The 18,224-nt window shown below is 56.9% G+C and overlaps 1 protein-coding gene across 2 annotated transcripts; it reads right to left on the bottom strand.

Annotated features, from left to right (window-relative positions):
- Positions 1-4,593: 4,593 nt before the first annotated feature.
- NARF (nuclear prelamin A recognition factor) lies at positions 4,594-16,103 on the bottom strand. 2 transcript variants are annotated; one of them, XM_081110416.1, is made up of 12 exons: positions 15,972-16,103; positions 14,630-14,710; positions 12,170-12,313; positions 11,219-11,351; positions 9,370-9,504; positions 9,099-9,217; positions 8,716-8,845; positions 8,001-8,064; positions 7,190-7,327; positions 6,755-6,912; positions 5,744-5,981; positions 4,594-5,655 (listed from the first exon to the last, which is right to left on the bottom strand). In XM_081110416.1, coding segments are annotated over exons 1-12 (1,368 nt in total). In that variant the 5' UTR covers positions 15,999-16,103; the 3' UTR covers positions 4,594-5,654. The 2 variants fall into 2 exon arrangements, with proteins under 2 accessions (XP_080966542.1, XP_080966541.1); XM_081110415.1 differs by having other exon boundaries at positions 5,599-5,981.
- Positions 16,104-18,224: the final 2,121 nt, after the last annotated feature.

The raw sequence follows: 18,224 nt of genomic DNA, 5'->3' as shown, positions 1-18,224 counted from the left end.
TCTCTCTCCTTCTCCCTTCCTCCATGTAATCAATAAAAAATATTTTTTTAAAATAAAATAAAAAGTATATCACAATGGAACTAAAACCAGCCACGGTCAAAATAACGAGGGAAATGAATTATGATTGCAAAGAAAATATGAATTATGAAAATGACAACACAGAGATGGAAGATATTGTGAGAACCAGGACACTCCTAAACAGGAAGCAAGAAAGCAGAAGGAAAAGCAAAGCGGAAGGAAGAGGATGGTAACGCAGGACGGACGCACCGCTGGGGCCAGACTCCTCTGACTTTGAAGCATGGAGGTTTCGTCATGCCCGTCTCCCCAACACTATTTAGTGAAAAATTCATGAGTTCAATGTTGTGATCCCAGTTACAGAGAATCAACTAAAACACACAACAGACAAAAGAGATGATTCTCAAAACACTGGGGAAGCGTTACCTTTACCAGGAAACCTGCCCGGTGATGTTGTTCACCTGTTCCACGAGAACAGGCTGCTTGCATTGTTCTGCTTGTATTCGGTTTTCAACCAGACAGACAGCACTTAAACCAGACGGACTTTCAGATCGGTATCTTCAGAACCCTCGGAAGTCACTAAATCTCCACAGAGCACCGGCCGCGGTTACCTGGGCACACAAATCATGTAAGAGCACGGCGGGCTCCTTCTCAAAGGGCAGGGAAACGGGCAGAAGGGAAGGTGAGTGAATCACAAAAAGAAAGCAGTTCCCATTTCTTCCGGATTTGACATGAAACGCTGCTACCAACAATGACACAAAGTTGCCCGGCCGGCGTAGCTCAGTGGTTAAGTGTCGACCTCTGAACCAGGAGGAGGTCACGGTTCGATTCCCGGTCAGGGCACATGCCCAGGTTGCGGGCTCGATCCCCAGTGTGGGGCGTGCAGGAGGCAGCTGATCCATGATTCTCTCTCATCATTGATGTTTCTATCTCTCGCTCCTTCACCTTTCCTCTCTGAAATCAATAAAAATATTTTTTAAATAAAACAAAACAAAAACAATGACACAAAGCTCATAACTAGCCACTCTGAGGCCAGGGGAGATTGCAGACCAGGCCCTGCCAGACCCCTGAAACACCTGAAATCCCCTGGCTCTTACAGGAGAGGTTTGGCCAAATTGGATAGCAATCCTAACAGTTTATGTTGCATTACTAGGAAGAATGCAAAGCTGACAGTCTCTTCTAAAGTATTAATAAAAATCAAAATGCGACCAACCCTGCAAAGACTAAATTATGTCCCTGTTCACTCTATCAAAAGTTCTATCAGATCATTGCCACATCAAAGTCTGCATCCAAAAAATTAGGAAAAAATATATTAGAAGTGTGCCAGGCAGTTAATTAGTAAAAGTGTTTTAGTTAATTGTATGAAGTTATGGTATTGATCGGCTTTGTAGACGTCACTGTTGTGATTACTTTTCTTATTCAAATCGATCTCCATCTTTGTATCTAATTTTGTACTTTTTCTCTTAAAAAGGGTGCTCCTGCCCCAACGGTGTGGACCTATGAACCAGTCCAGGTTGTGGGCTCATCCCCAGCGTGGGGCGTGGAGGAGGTAGCTGATCCACGATTCTCATCATTGATGTTTCTCTCTCTCCCCCTCTCCCTTCCTCTCTGAAATCAATAAAAGTGTACTTTTTTTTAAAAAAAAAACGGTGCTGCAAACTGCACAAGCTTGAGGCCTCCTGGCCCCTGAGCGGGACAAAAGGTGGAGAGGACGTCGGAGCCCTGGCTCCTGGGCACCTGGACACCTGGGCACCTGGGCACAGGGACCCGCGATCGGGGAGGGCAGGGAACGCAAGGGTGCCGTCTACACGGTCCTGGTGGTAAATCAACGGCCCACGAAGGGCGGACACCCTGAGGCCGCCCCGTCCCTGGATCGGACCCCTCTCCTTCCGCTGAAGGCGCCCGCGGGCTCCCAGGCCACGCGCCAGGTGCGCATGCGCAGACGTGGGCGCTCCGGCCAGGGCGGGGCTGCAGCACGCCGGCGCCAAGACAATGACGTCCGCAATCGCACGTGACCTGGCGCCCACGTGACCGCCGATGGCCGGGGTGGGCCTCGCACCTGCGGAGCACCGCTCTGGTCCTGAAACGGAGAAAGGCACGTGCGCCGTGTCCCAGCGCCCGTCGCGCTGTCCGTTCCATTCTCCGCCTGCGATGGGTCGGGGCTGTGGGCTCGGCACCCGCGGCGCTTGGGTGCGGGGTGAACACGGCCCCTGCCTGCGGATCCAGCCGGGCTGAGAGCTGAAACGCGGGGCGCCCTCAGCATACGCAGTTGGCAGCATCCGTCAGAAGCGTGGGCAGGTGCTGCTCGCTTGGCTCCTGTGATTCACTCCTAGGCTGTCGGAGGAATAAGCTCCGGCACTTCTTTCCAGGGCAGCTGCCTGCAGATGGAGAGGAGCCGGGAGGAAACCGGGTTTCTCCGGCCAAGGCCCGCTGCCTGCCGCTGTCGCCGTCGCCTGTGGTTTGGCCAGGAGCGCTGTTGTGTAGGGTGCCATGACCGCGGGTCCTGAACAAAAGCAAACACTCAAGGGCTGGAATGGGGCTTCTTCCACGTGGCCAGCCTCCCGCGTCCCTCCCCAGTCCCGATCTTGCACTGGTGGGAAAGGATCAGTGAAGTCACCTGCCGTCAGGCGGTGGTGCCCTCGCCCCCGCAACCAGAATTGGGATTTACCGTTGGCCGCCAAACATGTCAGCAGGCGTCACGGCCAAGGCGGGCTTGGTGGGGGGAAAGGAGTCCATGTTGTCAAGCCTGGGCCCAGCCTCCTTCCCTGTCTCCACGGCCATTTTGGTCTGAGGGTTAAACAAGCGTCATGAGGGTGGTGGGAGAGCCGGACGGGCACCTGCGTATTACTTGTGCATGATTGAGCCTTCCCGAACGGGAGCCCTTTCATGTGCTTTCACGTGGACCATGAGTCTTCTCAAATCCTGGGCCTGTTCCAGAGTCCATCCATAGGCCTCGTCGGCCAGGCTCTTGGACACTAATTCTCCAGCCTGGTGTTATTGGGGCCCCGCAGCGGGGCCACCTTCGCCTGTAACTGCATGTATGCCCGAATGCCTGGATTTCTCAGACGCAGAAGATACCCTCTACCTACCCTGTGGTGGAGATTCAGGCTCACACACAGCCCTGTGGGTGCCTTTCAGGGAGCTGCACCCCCCATGGCAACGGCAGGTCTGCCCTGAAGTTCGGCCCAGGGCCCACTGACCGCCGCTGGCTGTCACAGGTGCTGCAGAGGCCCCACGGGCTGGCTTTGCCTAGGCCTTCACGTCAGGTCCTCCCTTCAACGCCCTTGGCAGTGGTACCTCTGGGTTATGGGTGTTTCCTTTGGCCCTTGTGGGTGTCGTTTGTTTGCCCTCCAGACCCCCCTCTACCTTTCTCTTCCCTAAAACCGACAGGAAGCAGAGGGCAAAAGAGCCGAGTGCAGCGTGCCTGGGGAACCCGGCGCGGAGAAGAGACATGGAGGGGAAGACGGGCTCTCCTGGGCTTCCTCCTGCCTGGCCTGGTCCACGTGCTCCGCTGAGAAAGCCTCGGCTCCTGTTTGGTGCCTACACACCAGCTTCCGGTGCCACAGGGCCGGGGAACTGCTCCCAGGCCTCAGGATTCTGACCACTCGTGGCTGTGCCTAGTTCTGGGGCGCTCAGCACCCCCATTGGCTTCCTTTAACCCTGCTCACTAAGGTTGCTCATTAAGTTCCTCCTGGCTGATCCTCATAGTTTGACGCCAGAAGTTTCCATCTGTTTCTTTCTCCTGGTGCTTTTCTTGGTTCAAGGGGGGGACACCCTGCTATCTACAACAGTAGCTCCATGGACACTTTTTACATGAAAAGCTTCCACACAAATTCAGATTTTTTTCCTCAAAGATCGATATCCAGAATGTTCTTAAGGGAGTTTCTTTTTGAAACTGCAGTTTTTCCAGTTATAAAGCTGGACAGCAAGATTTCTCAACACTTTAATTGTAAGCAGTTTTGTAAGGAAGAAATGACACCTGCCTGGCCCTGTGGGCCCCGCCCCGCTTGGCTGCACAGCAGGAGGGCGCCGTCTCTCACCGTCAGTCACAACCCACACCACGTGCAGCAGACGGACAGCGGGGTGAGCGGGCCCATAACCCATCCTCTGCTAAAAGGTAACCTGCTTTTCAGTACCAACCCATAAGCCAGCTCAGGCTCAGCCTTTGACCCTCCCATTCCTGTGTCCCCATCAAAATGGGTAGGGCCCATAGCAGTGTCTGGTTCCATGGTGTAATGGTTAGCACTCTGGACTCTGAATCCAGCAATCTGAGTTCAAATCTCGGTGGGACCTGTGTGTGCCTTTTGTTCCACCCCCCACCCCCTCCACTGAACAGTAAGATTTCTTAGAACTTATATTGTAAGCAGTTTTGTATGGAAACATGGCTTCCCCTTTTGTTTCCTCCTCCTTTGTCCCCTCCTCTTCCCCCTAGGCCCCCCTTTTCACTCAGGCCCAGGCCCTTGGGCCAGCTGTTGGCTCAGGCAGTAAAAGGTGAGAGCACAACTCCATGAGGTGGAGCCCAGAACACACACGGCCCTGGCTGGGGGGACAGCAGCATCATTCACCCAATGCCCCACACCAGGTACTTCAACTGTTTATTCCGTAATCAGAAATGGATCTACATCACTGCAGAGGATGAAACCCCACTGTAAATAGATTGAAAGCAGAAAATAGATAATTTCACACCATGTCCCGGTTATCAACCCAGACGGGTGCACAGGTACAGTAACACATGAATGAGGGAAGTCTAACAGGCCGAGGGTTCAAGGTCGCCCACATGGTAACAAAATCCAAGTGCTCTGGAGACCAACACCAGCCGCCACAGGCCGCACTCCACAGGCGGCCCTGACGTGCACGGGCGCTGGGCTCTGTGGTGGCTGCGGATCTCTGTGTCATCTGTGGGCCAACTGCTCTCTTCCTTCTCGTCTAGGGCGGGCGGCACGTGAGGGCAGAGAGCGCTGTCGTGGAAAGCAGAGGGCTCCCTAGAGCAGAGGGAGTGACCAGGCCCGCAGGGGAGAGGCGGACACAGAGGATGCTATCTCACCCAATTGTGCGCGTTTGGCCGGCCTTCATCTGCCTGACTCCACCCAGGGAGGGACCGAGCAGGGTGTCCGCCTCTCCATTCTCCATCCTTCCGTCTGTGACACCTGTGACCCTCGCCAGGCCTCCCCCAAAGTGAGTTCAGCTCAATCCCTGAATGCAAAAGGGCACAAGGGGCCTCCACTCGTGCCCCCCAATTCCCAGCGACAGGACGTAGATCCGTTTCAAGAAAAGGTGGGAATGCAGATTTTCGTATGAGCCCCTATTCCAAAAGGTGGCAGTTTATTCGCATTGTGGCAAAGACACCTTCAAGAGTAACATAAGTGGGTAAAGTCAGGGCCAAACCGGGCCATTTCCTCATCCAATCTGAGGCGCGTGGACAGAACCAAGTCTCAGCTCTTTGCAGGACACCGGCGGGGTTTTTTAAGCCTAAAGGACAGTAGTCTAACTCCATTCTTGTTCTTTGGGATTTTTTCATTGTTGGATAAAAGGATATGTACATTGGGGCAATCCTTCTCTCGAGATACAATATTCCAGTTGCACACGTATGAGGACGACAGCGCCCCTCGCAGGGAGCTGACAGATGGGGAGCAGGGAATTCTGAAAACCAAAGCGATGACAGAGACACTAAGCCCTTCCTTCACGCGTCTGACACCCCTCCTCAGGCGCCTGCTGGACCGTAATTTACCACTTGATGTCCCGGCTGCTGGCAGACTGCCCTGGGCCCTGGTAGGCGGTGTGCAGGGCCGCCTGGGCCCGGGGGGAGTCGGCCCCACCCAGCCACTCCTGGTACAGCTCCTGCACGTGGGCGCTGGTCTCCGGGGGCCGCACCGGGATGGCGGCATAGATGCCTTCCATCTGCCGCAGCAGCGCCCTGTCTGCACGCCCGTCCTCTGCCTGGGCCTGGCCCCTGCCGCTCAGGCATCCTGAAAGACACAGGCGGGAGCTCACTCTCCCTCCCTCCATCCTGCAGGGAAGGGGTCCCGGGCAGGAGGGGAGTGCACGGTGGCCCGAGGCCTGGGGAGCCCTGTCCTAGGCTCACGGTCTGTGCCCCCTGCTCTTTCCTGTTTCCATGGCCCAGGACACGCCTTTACCTGAAACCAAAATAATCCGCTGCCCTTAGACCTGAGGGCTGTGTGCTCACATCTGGATTCGTCTCCCTGGAGCTCCCCGAACCAGGAGCAGACACAGCACGAGCAGCTGCGTCCTGGTGTCTGCAGCCACAGTGCGCTGCCCCCCACCCGGCTGCACCCAGGGGCCCTCACGCCCGGAAGCCTGGCCTCCTGTACGGGAGCCGCGTCCTCTCAAATATCTTAGGTGATGTCATGATTCACAGGATAAAAATTCATTTAAAAGAACCTGAAGCACGTTTCTGCCCTGGCTAGGCCTCTCCCACCTCTCCCCCCTCGTCCGAGGCAGAGACTCTGCTCACTTCCCAGCAGAGCCCAGCGGTGAGGCAGCCCAGCTCTGCCCCGACTGTGTGGGTGCTGGACACCCCTCCTGAGGCCCTTCAGGGGCCCCTCAGCCTGGAACCAGGTTTCCAGGGTGACGTCCGAGTACCTGCTCTTTCTCACGAGGTGGGTGTGAGGAAAGGGAGGTGCCGTTGTGTCCTAACAACGAGGGCAAAGCCGTGGAGACCGAGTGAGGCTCAGGGTGGGCGCGGAGGGACCACTCCCACGACGCTGTGGGCGAGTCTTACCCCCGGCGCAGGCCAGGACCTCCACGAAGTCGTAGGGGAACTTGCCCCTCTTCAGCTTCAGGACCACGTTCTGGATGTTCCGAAAGCCGTACGCAGCCGCAAAGCGCAGCAGCACCTCTCCGTCCCTTTCCAGGGTGACCTCCTGGAAGTCTTTGTTCCTGTAACACAGACACAGGGACTCTGGCTGTCGAGTCCACTTCAGCCGCTTGTCATTTCCACTCTGAGTCGGGAAGGTCAGCAAAGTAAACGTCTGTGAGTGAACGCAGGACAGGCCTTTGACCTTGATGGTCACTCTACAAACAGGACAGCCCTGCCCCAGCACGCACACAAACACGTGCACGCACATATGCACACACGCTAACAGACGCACACACATGCACACCGGCTCTGGGGAATCTACCCTAACGGCCGTGCTGACCATACGAGCAGACGCACCTCAGGCTGCGGTAGGTGAGCGCCCCCACGTCCTCGTTGAACAGCTCCTTGGCCGCGTGCCTGAAGATGTGCGCCAGGTACCCGTCGGAGCTGGCACCCTCGTGGCGCCTCACCTCCTCCTCCTTCACGTCTCCAAACCTCGTCAGGCAGAGAAAAGCAACAAGAATTGCAGCAGGTTTCAGAGTGTCATGACCGGGGGCACCACATGGGAAGCGAGACCCTTCGCCAGCCCTTCAGCTCCAGCAGGACCCCATCAGCCTGAGAGGTCATCTGTGCCCACAGGCAGTGACTTCCCTTCGCTGCTGCACGTGCCTCAGGGCGTCCCCAGAGCCTCGGGCTGGGGGTCCTGGGACTCTGAGATGGGCTCGAGAACACGCCTGCCTGAGCCCCACCAGCACAGGGTGCATGGCCTGGCTCAAGCACAGGCTGTGGCCATGGGCACTCGAGTGGCTAAGAGTCTGTAAATCTCAGTCCAGCCTCCCACCAAGGGCCACACATAGTCCTGGTGCCACTACAGGCAGGGCTGCCGAGTGGCCCAGGAGTGCTCTGCAGATGCCCCGGCCCAGGACACGGCAGGAGCACCGGTGATTGGCTGGGGTCACCACTGACCACAGAAACCCAGCCTGCTGCCCTGGGCGCAAAGGGACCCAAGGAATCTGCTATTTCCCTGAGGCAACCGCCTGGGGCAGGTGCCACCCTGTGCCCACGTCTCAGCACAGCCCCTAGTAAAGCAGGGAGGCCCTAGGCCCTGTCCCTCCAGCGACCCCACGGAGGCCCATCCACAGGCGGCCTCCCTGCAAAAGCCACTCACAGAGTATCCACGAGGGCGTCGTCCGCGGACAGGTCACTCTGCTCCATTAGCTGGACAATTTCACCTACAGACAAGCGAGAGGCGGTGGGCCCCGTGGACACCACACGTCCTCGGGCTGTTTCCAGAGTTACCTTCCTCCCCGCAGGAAATTCTAGGTCAAGGTGACCTTGGATGTTGTCCCCCTCACAGACAGCAGGGGGCCCATCTCCAGTGCAAAGTAACACCAATAAAATGCAAAACGCAAATGAATGTAAGAGAAGCGTATATTCCTCTTTCTGCTCTTGCAGTGAGGGCTCTCTGCAAACAATCCACGTGTTTGTTTCCAAGCGGAGACTCTGTGACAGCCTCAAGGGAGGATGCTGCATTACAGATGTCCTGTGGCCCGAATGAGACCAACCGGAAATCAGAACCACTGGACTCCCCTCTGCACCCGACTCAGGCTGCCCTCGACTGACCAAAGACGCCCTTGCACCCCAGCACCCGGCTCTGCGCAGGCTGCGGCGACGTCCCCACAGCACATGGATGTTTCCACTTCATGGAAAGGGAAAACGTCACTCGTGCCCCCGCGCAGGCCGGGCTGTCGGAACGCCATGGTGAGGGGGGACTGCCCCCACCGCCCTGTCTCTCCCTCAGCCTCAGCTGGCAGCAGTGCTGCCTCTTCACTGTCCTGGGTCCTGCCAGAGCCACCCCCACCCCGGCCCTGCCCACCTCTCACCTGAGGTTAACACGCAGTCAGCACCCCGGGAACTATGCAGAGCTGTGGGAACATCTTCTCGGAGGGCCTCCAGTTTCTTGTCATAACACGGGGCCACAATGACATGGAAAATCTTGTCTGGGGACAGGTTCTGTGGAGACAGAGCGAACTGTCCAGGCTGCGGAGAAGAACCCACCCAGCTGCCACCCTGCCCGGCCGCCTCCTTGGTGCCCAGCTGCTCTGGGTGGAGCCCCGTCTCCCACAGACCAGCTCCTGCTGCAGTCGCCGCCCCGTTCCCACCAGCTCCGCCCGTGTCTCCCTGGCTCGCCTCACTTCCTGTCCGTCAGCCCCATGGGCAGGCCCGGCTCGCCACTCGTGCTGACCTCGGGAAGAGGCCGGCTTACCTGCCGTCTGGCGAAGTAATCCTTTACCAGAGAGCCCATGATCTGCTGGGGAGACTTGGCCGTGCAGAGGTGGGGCGTGATGGGGTGACCCAGCACACGCTCCGCATATCGGACCCAGCCTGGGGAGAGACCGGGGCTGCGTCAGTTCCTCCCGGCTGCTTCCCGTCCCCCACTGGGACCCGGAGCTCCCGCGACCCTGTCCACGGGCGAAGCTGACACCTGTCCAGCCTCCCGGACGTACGGCGGAGCCGCCTGCGGCCTGGGCGCTCACCGGGGCAGGCGGAGGTCAGCATGGGCAGCCGGGGCTCCTCCTCACGGTGCTGGCGGTACCGACGCACAAACTCCTTCTGACTCTCCAGGAGGCTGAAGTCCGCGGCTACGGTCATGTCAAAGACATAGTGCACCCCTGCGGAAGGAGGGCCTCAGCTCACACCCCTCACAGGGTCCCTCTCCGTCTGGACACGAAGGGACAAGCTTAGCGGATTTTACAGGCTTCCCTCCTGGGCACTGCAGTCACCTCGGCTCTCGGCTCCATCACTGATCGCTAAGTATAGGACTGCACTTTTTTTAAAAACAATAGCATGTTTTTCATAATAAAATACCTACTCTCTCCTACTTCCTGTCTTTCTCCCTGCATCTTATTGTAAGCACCTCACCATACTCCTCACGTAAATTAATGGAATATTACAAGGCACTCACAGCACACTGTCTAAATAAATTTCGGTCGGTAATGATCCTTGACATCTTTAAAATAAATAAAACGAGCAAACTGGCTGAGTACACCCTTATGATGATCTTAATTTTATGTTGATTTTTAATTAGCTATCTTTTTCTTAATAAGTTTTCTTACTATTGGTGAATAAGCTTGAGACAAAAGAATGTATTTTCAATAATTAAAAACAAATTAAGCAAATTAATTTAGTATCTACAGCCAGTCTAAATCTTAAAAGCAGCCAGTTATTCTTAAGAAATATAGTAGCCCTGGCCGGTCTGGCTCAGTGGATAGAGTGTCAGCCTGCAGACTGAAAGGTCCCAGGTTTGATTCCGGTCGAGAGCACATACCCAGGTGTAGGCTCGATCCCCAGTCGGGGGCAGCCAATCAATGATTCTCTCATCAGTGATGTTTCTATCTCTCTCTCCCTCTCCCTTCCTCTCTGAAATCAACAAAAAATAAGTAAATAAATAAAATAAAAAATATAGTAATATTCTAAGTGTCATCTAAAACCATTACCTTAAGGAATCAGACCCACAATGAATACCTCTCCCTTCATTATTAACAGTAATAAGTTATGCCCAACTGTTTGTTTTTAACGTCCAAGGAAGGCCTTTCGCTCTGAGATCACATGGCACCTAACAGCTCGCTCTGCGGTGAAACAAAGCACACCCTCGGCTTCTAAGATGGAGGAGAGCTGCACAGGAGCCCGGCTCGCGGCGCGTTGCTGTCCGCCAGGAGCAGCCAGGCACCAGCACCCCTGCTCGCTCTGGGCTCATCTCGTTGTCCGTGGTCCCCAATGCATTCACGCCTTTGAAAGCTACTGCGGGGGAACAAAAGCTGCTCTTCGGCAAACGGCTCAAGTTCTCCCTCCGGAGCCTGCCCGCTGATGGCTGCAGGAGGGCCGTGAAGTCTCCAGGGGCGGGACCGTTCTAGTCCGACACCAGCAGATAAGGGAGCCCTCCTGTTGCTGGGCAGTGCCCTCCAGTGCGCCTCTCATCTGAGTCCCTGCTGTGCTCTGAGCTGCTGCCTTTCCTGAGGCCGCAAAGGACAAAGTCCGCTCTCTCCTGCCGGCTCTCCAGAGCTCCCAGGAGACCAGACACCACTCCCTGCAGCCGTCACTCCCCACCACACAGATGACCTCAGGGGCCCCGAGAGCCAGGGCAACAGGACACGTGACCCCTGGCCACCCTGTCCAAAGCCGGTCACTCGCCGCTCCGGGAGGGGCCGTCCGGCAGTAATGCAACACCCGGCTGCACGGCAAGGGGCAAGTGCCACTGCCTGCCGTGGGTCAGAGGCAGGGTCACAGACATCACCGACCCTGAGCCCCGGAAAACTGAACTCGGGATGTGAAAAGGCAGCTACAAGCTCCCGCTCTACATTCCCGCCGACACCACAGGCAGCTCACCAAGGCTTTTGAGGAAGCCGCAGAGCCTTCTGGACGCATCGGTGACACTGAGGCTGAATTTAGCAGCAAAGTAAGGCAGAGCCTGAGGACACACGGACACTGCCAGCACCTTGTGCTGTGAGGCATCACATTTCTAGGAGAGACAGAGAAGCACGTCACACAGGTGGGGGGGACATCTACTGAGATCCAGGACAGGCAGGAGGTAGGGGGCGATCTTGCGCAAAGACTGCGAAAGTGGCAAACCCTGGCAAGAATCACTGAAGGAAAGTTACAGTTAAAACATGGGACGTCCCAAGAGATTTTGTCGACTTTAAGAACACTAGTATACTGACAAGCTCACCTATCTGGAGGAAAACGATCATTTTAAAGAAAAACAGACACGGAGAAGGAGGGATAACTCGACACCACGTCTCCGGGGGGAGCAGCCCTTCCCCGAAGGCCACAGAGCAGCACCCAGCCGCACGCTGGTGGGAGGAGCTCTGTGCGGTGAACGACACCGTCCTCAGCTGCACCTGCCACTTCAACGCAGCGCCAGTCCAAGCACCAGCCAGGCTGCGCCCAGGGCTCCGGGCACCTGTGCTGCCCTGCGGGCCAGGGCTCGGCGCCCGGGCACAGTGGGGCAGGGGACTCCCCCGCCTGGAACACCCCAGAGGCTGAACCGCATCAGCCTGGCCTCTGAAGACCCGAGACCTCAGGCCCGCTCCCATGGCAGCACCTTGCACGGTGGAAGCCGCCCCGTACCCGGGGAGCCTGGCCGGTGGTCCGGCCACAGCCAGTGAGGAGTGCGACGGGGACGGCTGATTTTTCTCTGAGGAGGAGGACCCTGCAGAGGGTTGATGAGGGCACGGGACCCAGGGCCAGGCTGCCTGCATGTCCCAGCAGAGGCTTCCATGCCCTGCTCTGACCCCCACCCTCTCCAGGCCAGGGTGCCGTGCGCACGGGGCCCCTTACCTTGTTAAGGTTCAGAACACGGAAGAAGGCCTTGGCGTTCTGCTGGGAAACTTGGACTCCTTCCTCTGCGGTCACACAGCTGTCACACGCCAGGCAGTCGCTCAGGAATATCTTGGCATCGGCCAACTTATGGAATTCTCCCTTCTACGAAAGAAAGACGGCGTCCTGGCCTGAAACTCTACCACGTGGTCTTCAGGGAGCAGCAGCACAGGCACAATGCAGACACCGCCCCAACACCCACGGGGAGGGAAGCGGCACGCCTGTGTCCTGGCCCGTCTTCCTCCCTCAGCCCCTCCTCTGCTGCCTCGGGGACTCCTGCTCTGGGCCTGCTGTGCTCTCCCAGGTGAGTTCACCCGGGTCCACGGCACCCAGGGGAGCTCAGACCCGGCACAGCTCACTGCCGGCTCAGGCACTGCATGTGCACGGGGCCCTCGGGCCTCCTCAGTAACAGGGACCCTGCTCACCTGGATGTCCAGGCTACAAACTCTGTGGTCCCCTTCGGCCCCGTCGTCTGCCCGCCTGGCACTCGGCTCCTGAGGTCCGCTGGACCCCGAGATGAACGAAAACACAAGCCATCCCTCCCCTGCACAGAGGCCTCGCCCCGAACCACTCATGGCCCTTATCCCAGTCATTCATTCCCTGGCTCTCACTTCCAGCCAAACTGCTCTGGGTCACCCCTGAGCCCAGAAATGCTCCCCAAGAGCCCAGCTCACCCCTGGGGTCCTCACAGGCACCTACCAAACAGCCCAGATGACCAGCTAGCATTTATGTGTTGACTCTCACCACGACATGTAAGCTCTGGGGTAGGAGCCCTCACCTCTTCCTGCTGCCCAGCACCTCCATGGGGCCCCGCGTACAGAAGGTGCTCAGGACTATTTAGTGGATGAACACAGGAGCGTTCGGAGCCTACGGGAGCACCTGAACAAACGAACAAACGCTCCTGCCAGCCGTGCATTTATTTCCCTTCAACCACCAGCTGGTGAAGAGGGCCCTGGAGGGCCTCCTGTGCAGGATGGGAGTGCACCGCCAGCTCCCTCCTCCCCACGTGCCTGCCACTGGGCAGCTCCCCAGGACAGCATGTCGCAGAGGCATGTGCGTGAGGTCTGAATGGGCCCAAGGTTGGCACTTCTAACGCCGTGGCAGGGGTGGGGGTGTCCGAGGGTCTGGAGCACCTAGCCTGGCACCCAGCTGGTGCTCAAGAGACTGCTGAGCTGCACCGAGAACCCTGGCCCTACTGGCCCTGCAGAGGGGCCCACTCTGGCCGCCCACCCAGGCCCCACACGCTGCCTCCCACGCGGCGTCCTTCGATGCCCCCTCTGCTCAGCCAGCCGAAGCCGCCCTTCAACACATCGGATCTGTACCCTGACGGACTCAGTGGCTCCCACCAGCCCTCCCCCAGGCCACTTCTGTCCACTCCTGTGTGCCTGGTGGGCTCACCCACCATTCCTACACCTCCCCTCAATTCTCACAACCCCAGGGCCCACTCCAGTAGCCCCTTCCCTGGCGAGCCCAACCTAACAGGGTGTCCACCCACTGAGCTGGCGGGGGGCCCGCTTCGGCTGTGTACACGTTATCTTGCCGTGACCAAAGCCCAGGGAGAGGGGGAAAAGTAACCCAACTCCCCGTGTCACTGATAAGGAAACTGGGCTCCCAGGGTTAGATGGCTGCCCGAGGTGATGCAGCCAGAGGGCAGGTGTGGGGGGGCCCCAGGCCCCCTGCTCCGGGATGCAGGGCCCGGGCAGTCCCTGCTTTCTGCCCTAGACCCTGGGTGCTGGTCTCACCCCCTCTACTCACGGAGCCGCACAGTCGCCCGAGCGCAGAGCAGTGCTGGTGCACAGGGACCAGACGGACGCCCGTCAGACTAATGTCCTCTCAGATCTACTGACCCACAGAGACCGACACTCGCTTCTCCGGGGCTGCCGCCTCCCATCTGGGAACGGGTGCCAGCACTTTCTAAGGGACGCAGTGACCCTGACCTCCCTACTGCCGCCTCCTCTCTGCTCGACGGGATTTAAAACCCACAACTGAGCTGGCGAAGGAACTGTTAGAAAAATGCATTTACAGAACCATGACAATTGAATCACTGAATAAATTACCCACCTAAACCCCCGTTTTACAGAATGGAACTTTTGATTTTAAAAAAGGAACTGGAGGTTTAAGCATCACACCACTGTCTCTGATAAATGACCAAGGGTGACATTCGCCTTTGTTCCCATGACAGTCTGTTCAGCTGTATTTTGGGATGACAAGCTCCTCGGCCCTCTTACCTGGGAGGCCGTGTGCCTCCCGCTGGTGGGCCCTGCACGCCTGGCCCCTGGCAGGGGCACCGCGTTACCCACTCACGTCTCACTTCTCTTTTCCTCAAAGCAAGGACATGGGCTGACATGAGCCCCAAAGGGGAGAACGTCAGCAGCTGCTGTTTCCTCCGGGCTGACACGAAATGGAAAAAACTCGACTTGCCTCTCCGTTCTCCTGGGCCGGACTCGGGGCATCGACTGAGGCATTCTCTTGGTCATCGGTTTTTGTTTTTTTGCTACATTCCTTGAAAAGGCACAGAAAACAGATAAAAGAACTTTGACTCCCTGAATTAAAAAACGCATACCTATTCTGTCAATTAACCTCAAGAGCGGAAATCTCTTCTAGGTAAATAAAAGCACATGTTGCCCTGGCTGGTTTGGCTCATGGATAGAGCACCGGCCTGCGGACTGAAGGGTCCCAGGTTCCATGCCGGTCAAGGGCACAGGCCCGGGTTGAGAGCCTGATCCCCAGCGTGGAGCGTCCAGGAGGCAGCCGATCAATGATTCCCTCTCATCGTTGATGTTTCCCTCTCTTCCTCTCTGAAATCATATACATACACACATATACGTATATATACATATATGTGAGATAAAATAAAAGCACGTGTGCTGGCGGACACACCCGCCCGCCACCTCACCTGTATATTCCTACTAGCTGAAACCTGGACACCATGTGCCTGGCACCAGCAGGTAAATTAGGGCCCGACTCCCTGGACACACATGGACTTGGAACACAATGAACTGGAAACACAAGGAACGCTCTGAGAAGCCGCCTCCTGCATCGTGTTAGGCTACAGAAAGGAGCAGCTGATGGAATAGCACTCACGATGCGACTCAACAGTCAGAAACACAAAACAATCCCTCTGCCTGCGCTGCGCGGTCACTTGTGTGACTGCGGCCTGGAAACGGAGGCAGGCCGCCGAGTTACCATGGTTACACAGGTGGCGAGGCGGGCCACACTTCTGGATTGTTTCGTTACTACAAGCACTTACGTGTTTTGCAAAGTTAAAAAACAACCCGAAAAACATGGTATCAATGGCTGACTTCCAGAATGGGGTTTGCTCTGACGGCCCTGAGAGGTAACAGGTTGTTCTACTTTTCTGGGGGTTTTGGCTTCAAAAAGAAAAAAAGCATTTTGAATGGCTGGCTCGGCGCTCCGAGAACTGGAGCCGATTGCGAAGTCCAAGTCCGCGGCGGCACTATCCCGGCCGCGGCAGGGTGAGCGCTCCTGCCCAGCCGGAGTCGGTCCAACCGAACCCAGACGGTCCCATCCGAGCGGCCCGCGTCCGACCCCGGGGTCCCGAGGCCGCGGTGACGCCGGGTCCGGAGCTGCCGATCCAGAACGTGGCGCCCGCCCACGCTCCCACGGGCCGCGCCGCGGACGGAGCTCCCGGGCCGGCGGCGATCATCCCGGACCCTTGACCCCCAGCCGCACCGACCCCTGGTCACGAGGCCCGGCCCCTGACCCGACCCCGACCCCCGGCCGCACCGGCGCGCGGGCCCACCTTCCGCGTGCAGTGCTCACACTTCATCTGGAGCGGGGCGGGCGGGGGCCGGCGCGCGTGACCTGCAGGAAGCACGGGGAGAGCGGTCACCGCCGCCGGCCGCCCGCCGCCCTTTGTTGGAGTCGCCCCGGCTCGGCCCCACCCCGCGGCGCCGCTCGGCCAATGAGAACGCGGGGCGGGGGGGAGGGCTGGGCCCCGCAGCCAGTCGGGATGCGCGGGGGCGGGGCGAGGCCCCGACCCACCCGGTGGACGCGAAGGCCGTGAGCGAGCGGCGGGCCGCCCCGAGCAGGGAGCTGGCGTCGTTTCGGGGGGCCCGGGACCCGCGGCTCGGCGCCAGGCACGCGCCGCCCGGCCGGCGCAGACCCGAGGGAGACGGTGCCGCCCTGGCGGGGAGGGGCGGAAGTGCGGCCCCGGCCCGCCGCCATTGCCACCCCGAGGCGCGGCACGTAGGCCTGGCGAGGCGGCAGTGCGCATGCGCGGCGGACCGGGCGCACGTGGTCCCGAAGCACGAGGGCGCTGGCGTCGGCCCACGGCGTCCTAGCGGGCATGCTGGTGACTCTGCCCTTACACTTTACCAAGAACTTTTTTTTTTTTTCTCCAAGAAATGGTACCACGTGTAGGGCTAACCGGAAGTGTCCAACTGATAATAATGAATCTTTTATAAAATCAGCGCATACTCTTGCAGGACGATCAGAACTGAGAATTCAGGGGAGAGTAAGCAAAGGATCTTGTGGGTGTCTGTCTTTATCAAACACCAGCATTCCTCGGGAATCCCAGAACCTCGCAGCCCCAGAGGTCAACAAAATATTTTTTTTTAATTTTTTTTTATTGATTTCAGAGAGGAAGGGAGAGGGAAAGAAAAGAGAGAAACATCAGTGATGAGGGAGAACCATTGATTGGCCGCCTCCTGCATGCCCGTCCCACCCCCACTGGGGATTGAGCCTGCAACCCAGGCATATGCCCTTGACCGGAATCAAACCTGCGACCCTTCAGTCTGCAGGCTGAGGCTCTATCCACTGAGCCAAGCCGGCTAGGGCTCAACAAGATATTTAAAGGCCCGTCCAGGTCCCAGAAAGCTCACTAGAGTCTTCAGGATTTTTCCCCATTAAATTTTTTTGTTTATAGAATTTTGGGTGCGTGCAGCTTTTTATAAATGCATCCCTTTAATTCAGGTCTTAACGGTCTGCTTTGCTTAAATCGATGTCAGCACCTCTCAGAAGACATCTTCCATTTTCAGCATGAATAAGCAGATAATTTTGGGTAGTCATTTGTATATATTTTTGTTAATGTTTTGAAAACAAACACAATGCCATAATGTGGGGGGGAAAGCAAAGTACGGGCACTTAGTTTCATTTAAAAATGTAGTCAGTGCCCTAACCGGTTCGGCTCAGTGGATAGAGCATCGGCCTGCGGACTCCAGGGTTCCGGGTTCGATTCCAGTCAAGGGCATGTACCTTGCTTGGTTGCAGGCACAAACCCAGTGGGGAGTGTGCAGGAGGCAGCTGATCGATGTTTCTCTCTCATTGATGTTTCTAACTCTCTATCCCTCTCCCTTCCTCTCTGTAAAAAATCAATAAAATATATTTAAAAAAAAAATGTAGTCAGTGTCACCCTGGCTGGTTTGGCTCAGTGAATCGAGCGTGGGCCTGCAGACTGCAGGGTCCCGGGTTTCGTTCCTGGTCAAGGCCTCATGCCTGGGTTGTGGATCCTCAGTGAGGGGCGTGCAGGAGGCGGCCCACCAATGATTCTCATCACTGACGTTTCTGTATCTCTCCCCCTCTCCCTTCCTCTCTGAAATCAATGAGAATATATTTTTTGGGGGGAAAATGTAGTCAGTGTCTAGGTTCCCCAAGCATCTCATTCTTTTTTAAATTGGGTCTAAATAAGGTCCAATATGTTCCAATAGTCTATATTACAATAGGTTTGTGTGTTTCTTTTTAAAAATATATATTGATTTCAGAGAGGAATGGAGAGGGAGAGTTAGAAACATCAATGATGAGAGAGAATCATTGATCGGCTGCCTCCTCCACGCCCCACAGTGGGGACTGAGCTTGCAACCCTGGTATGTACCCTTGACGAGAATTGAACCTGGAACCTTTCAGTTGATACCCTGGAAAATTCCACTTTGCATACTGCTATTTGCATAATTCCACCTTTTCTACTAGATTATAAACCATTTAAAGATGAAGTCTGCACCGGCATCCTACAAATATTAAATAAGGGAGCAAGTGATATCTGATTTGGTTAAAATCT

This window comes from Myotis nattereri (assembly GCF_964212035.1).
Source record: "Myotis nattereri genome assembly, chromosome: 16".
NCBI classification, from domain to species: domain Eukaryota; kingdom Metazoa; phylum Chordata; class Mammalia; order Chiroptera; family Vespertilionidae; genus Myotis; species Myotis nattereri.
The sequence above is the reverse complement of the archived record's forward strand: the minus strand, read 5'-3'. Positions and strand labels throughout refer to the sequence as shown.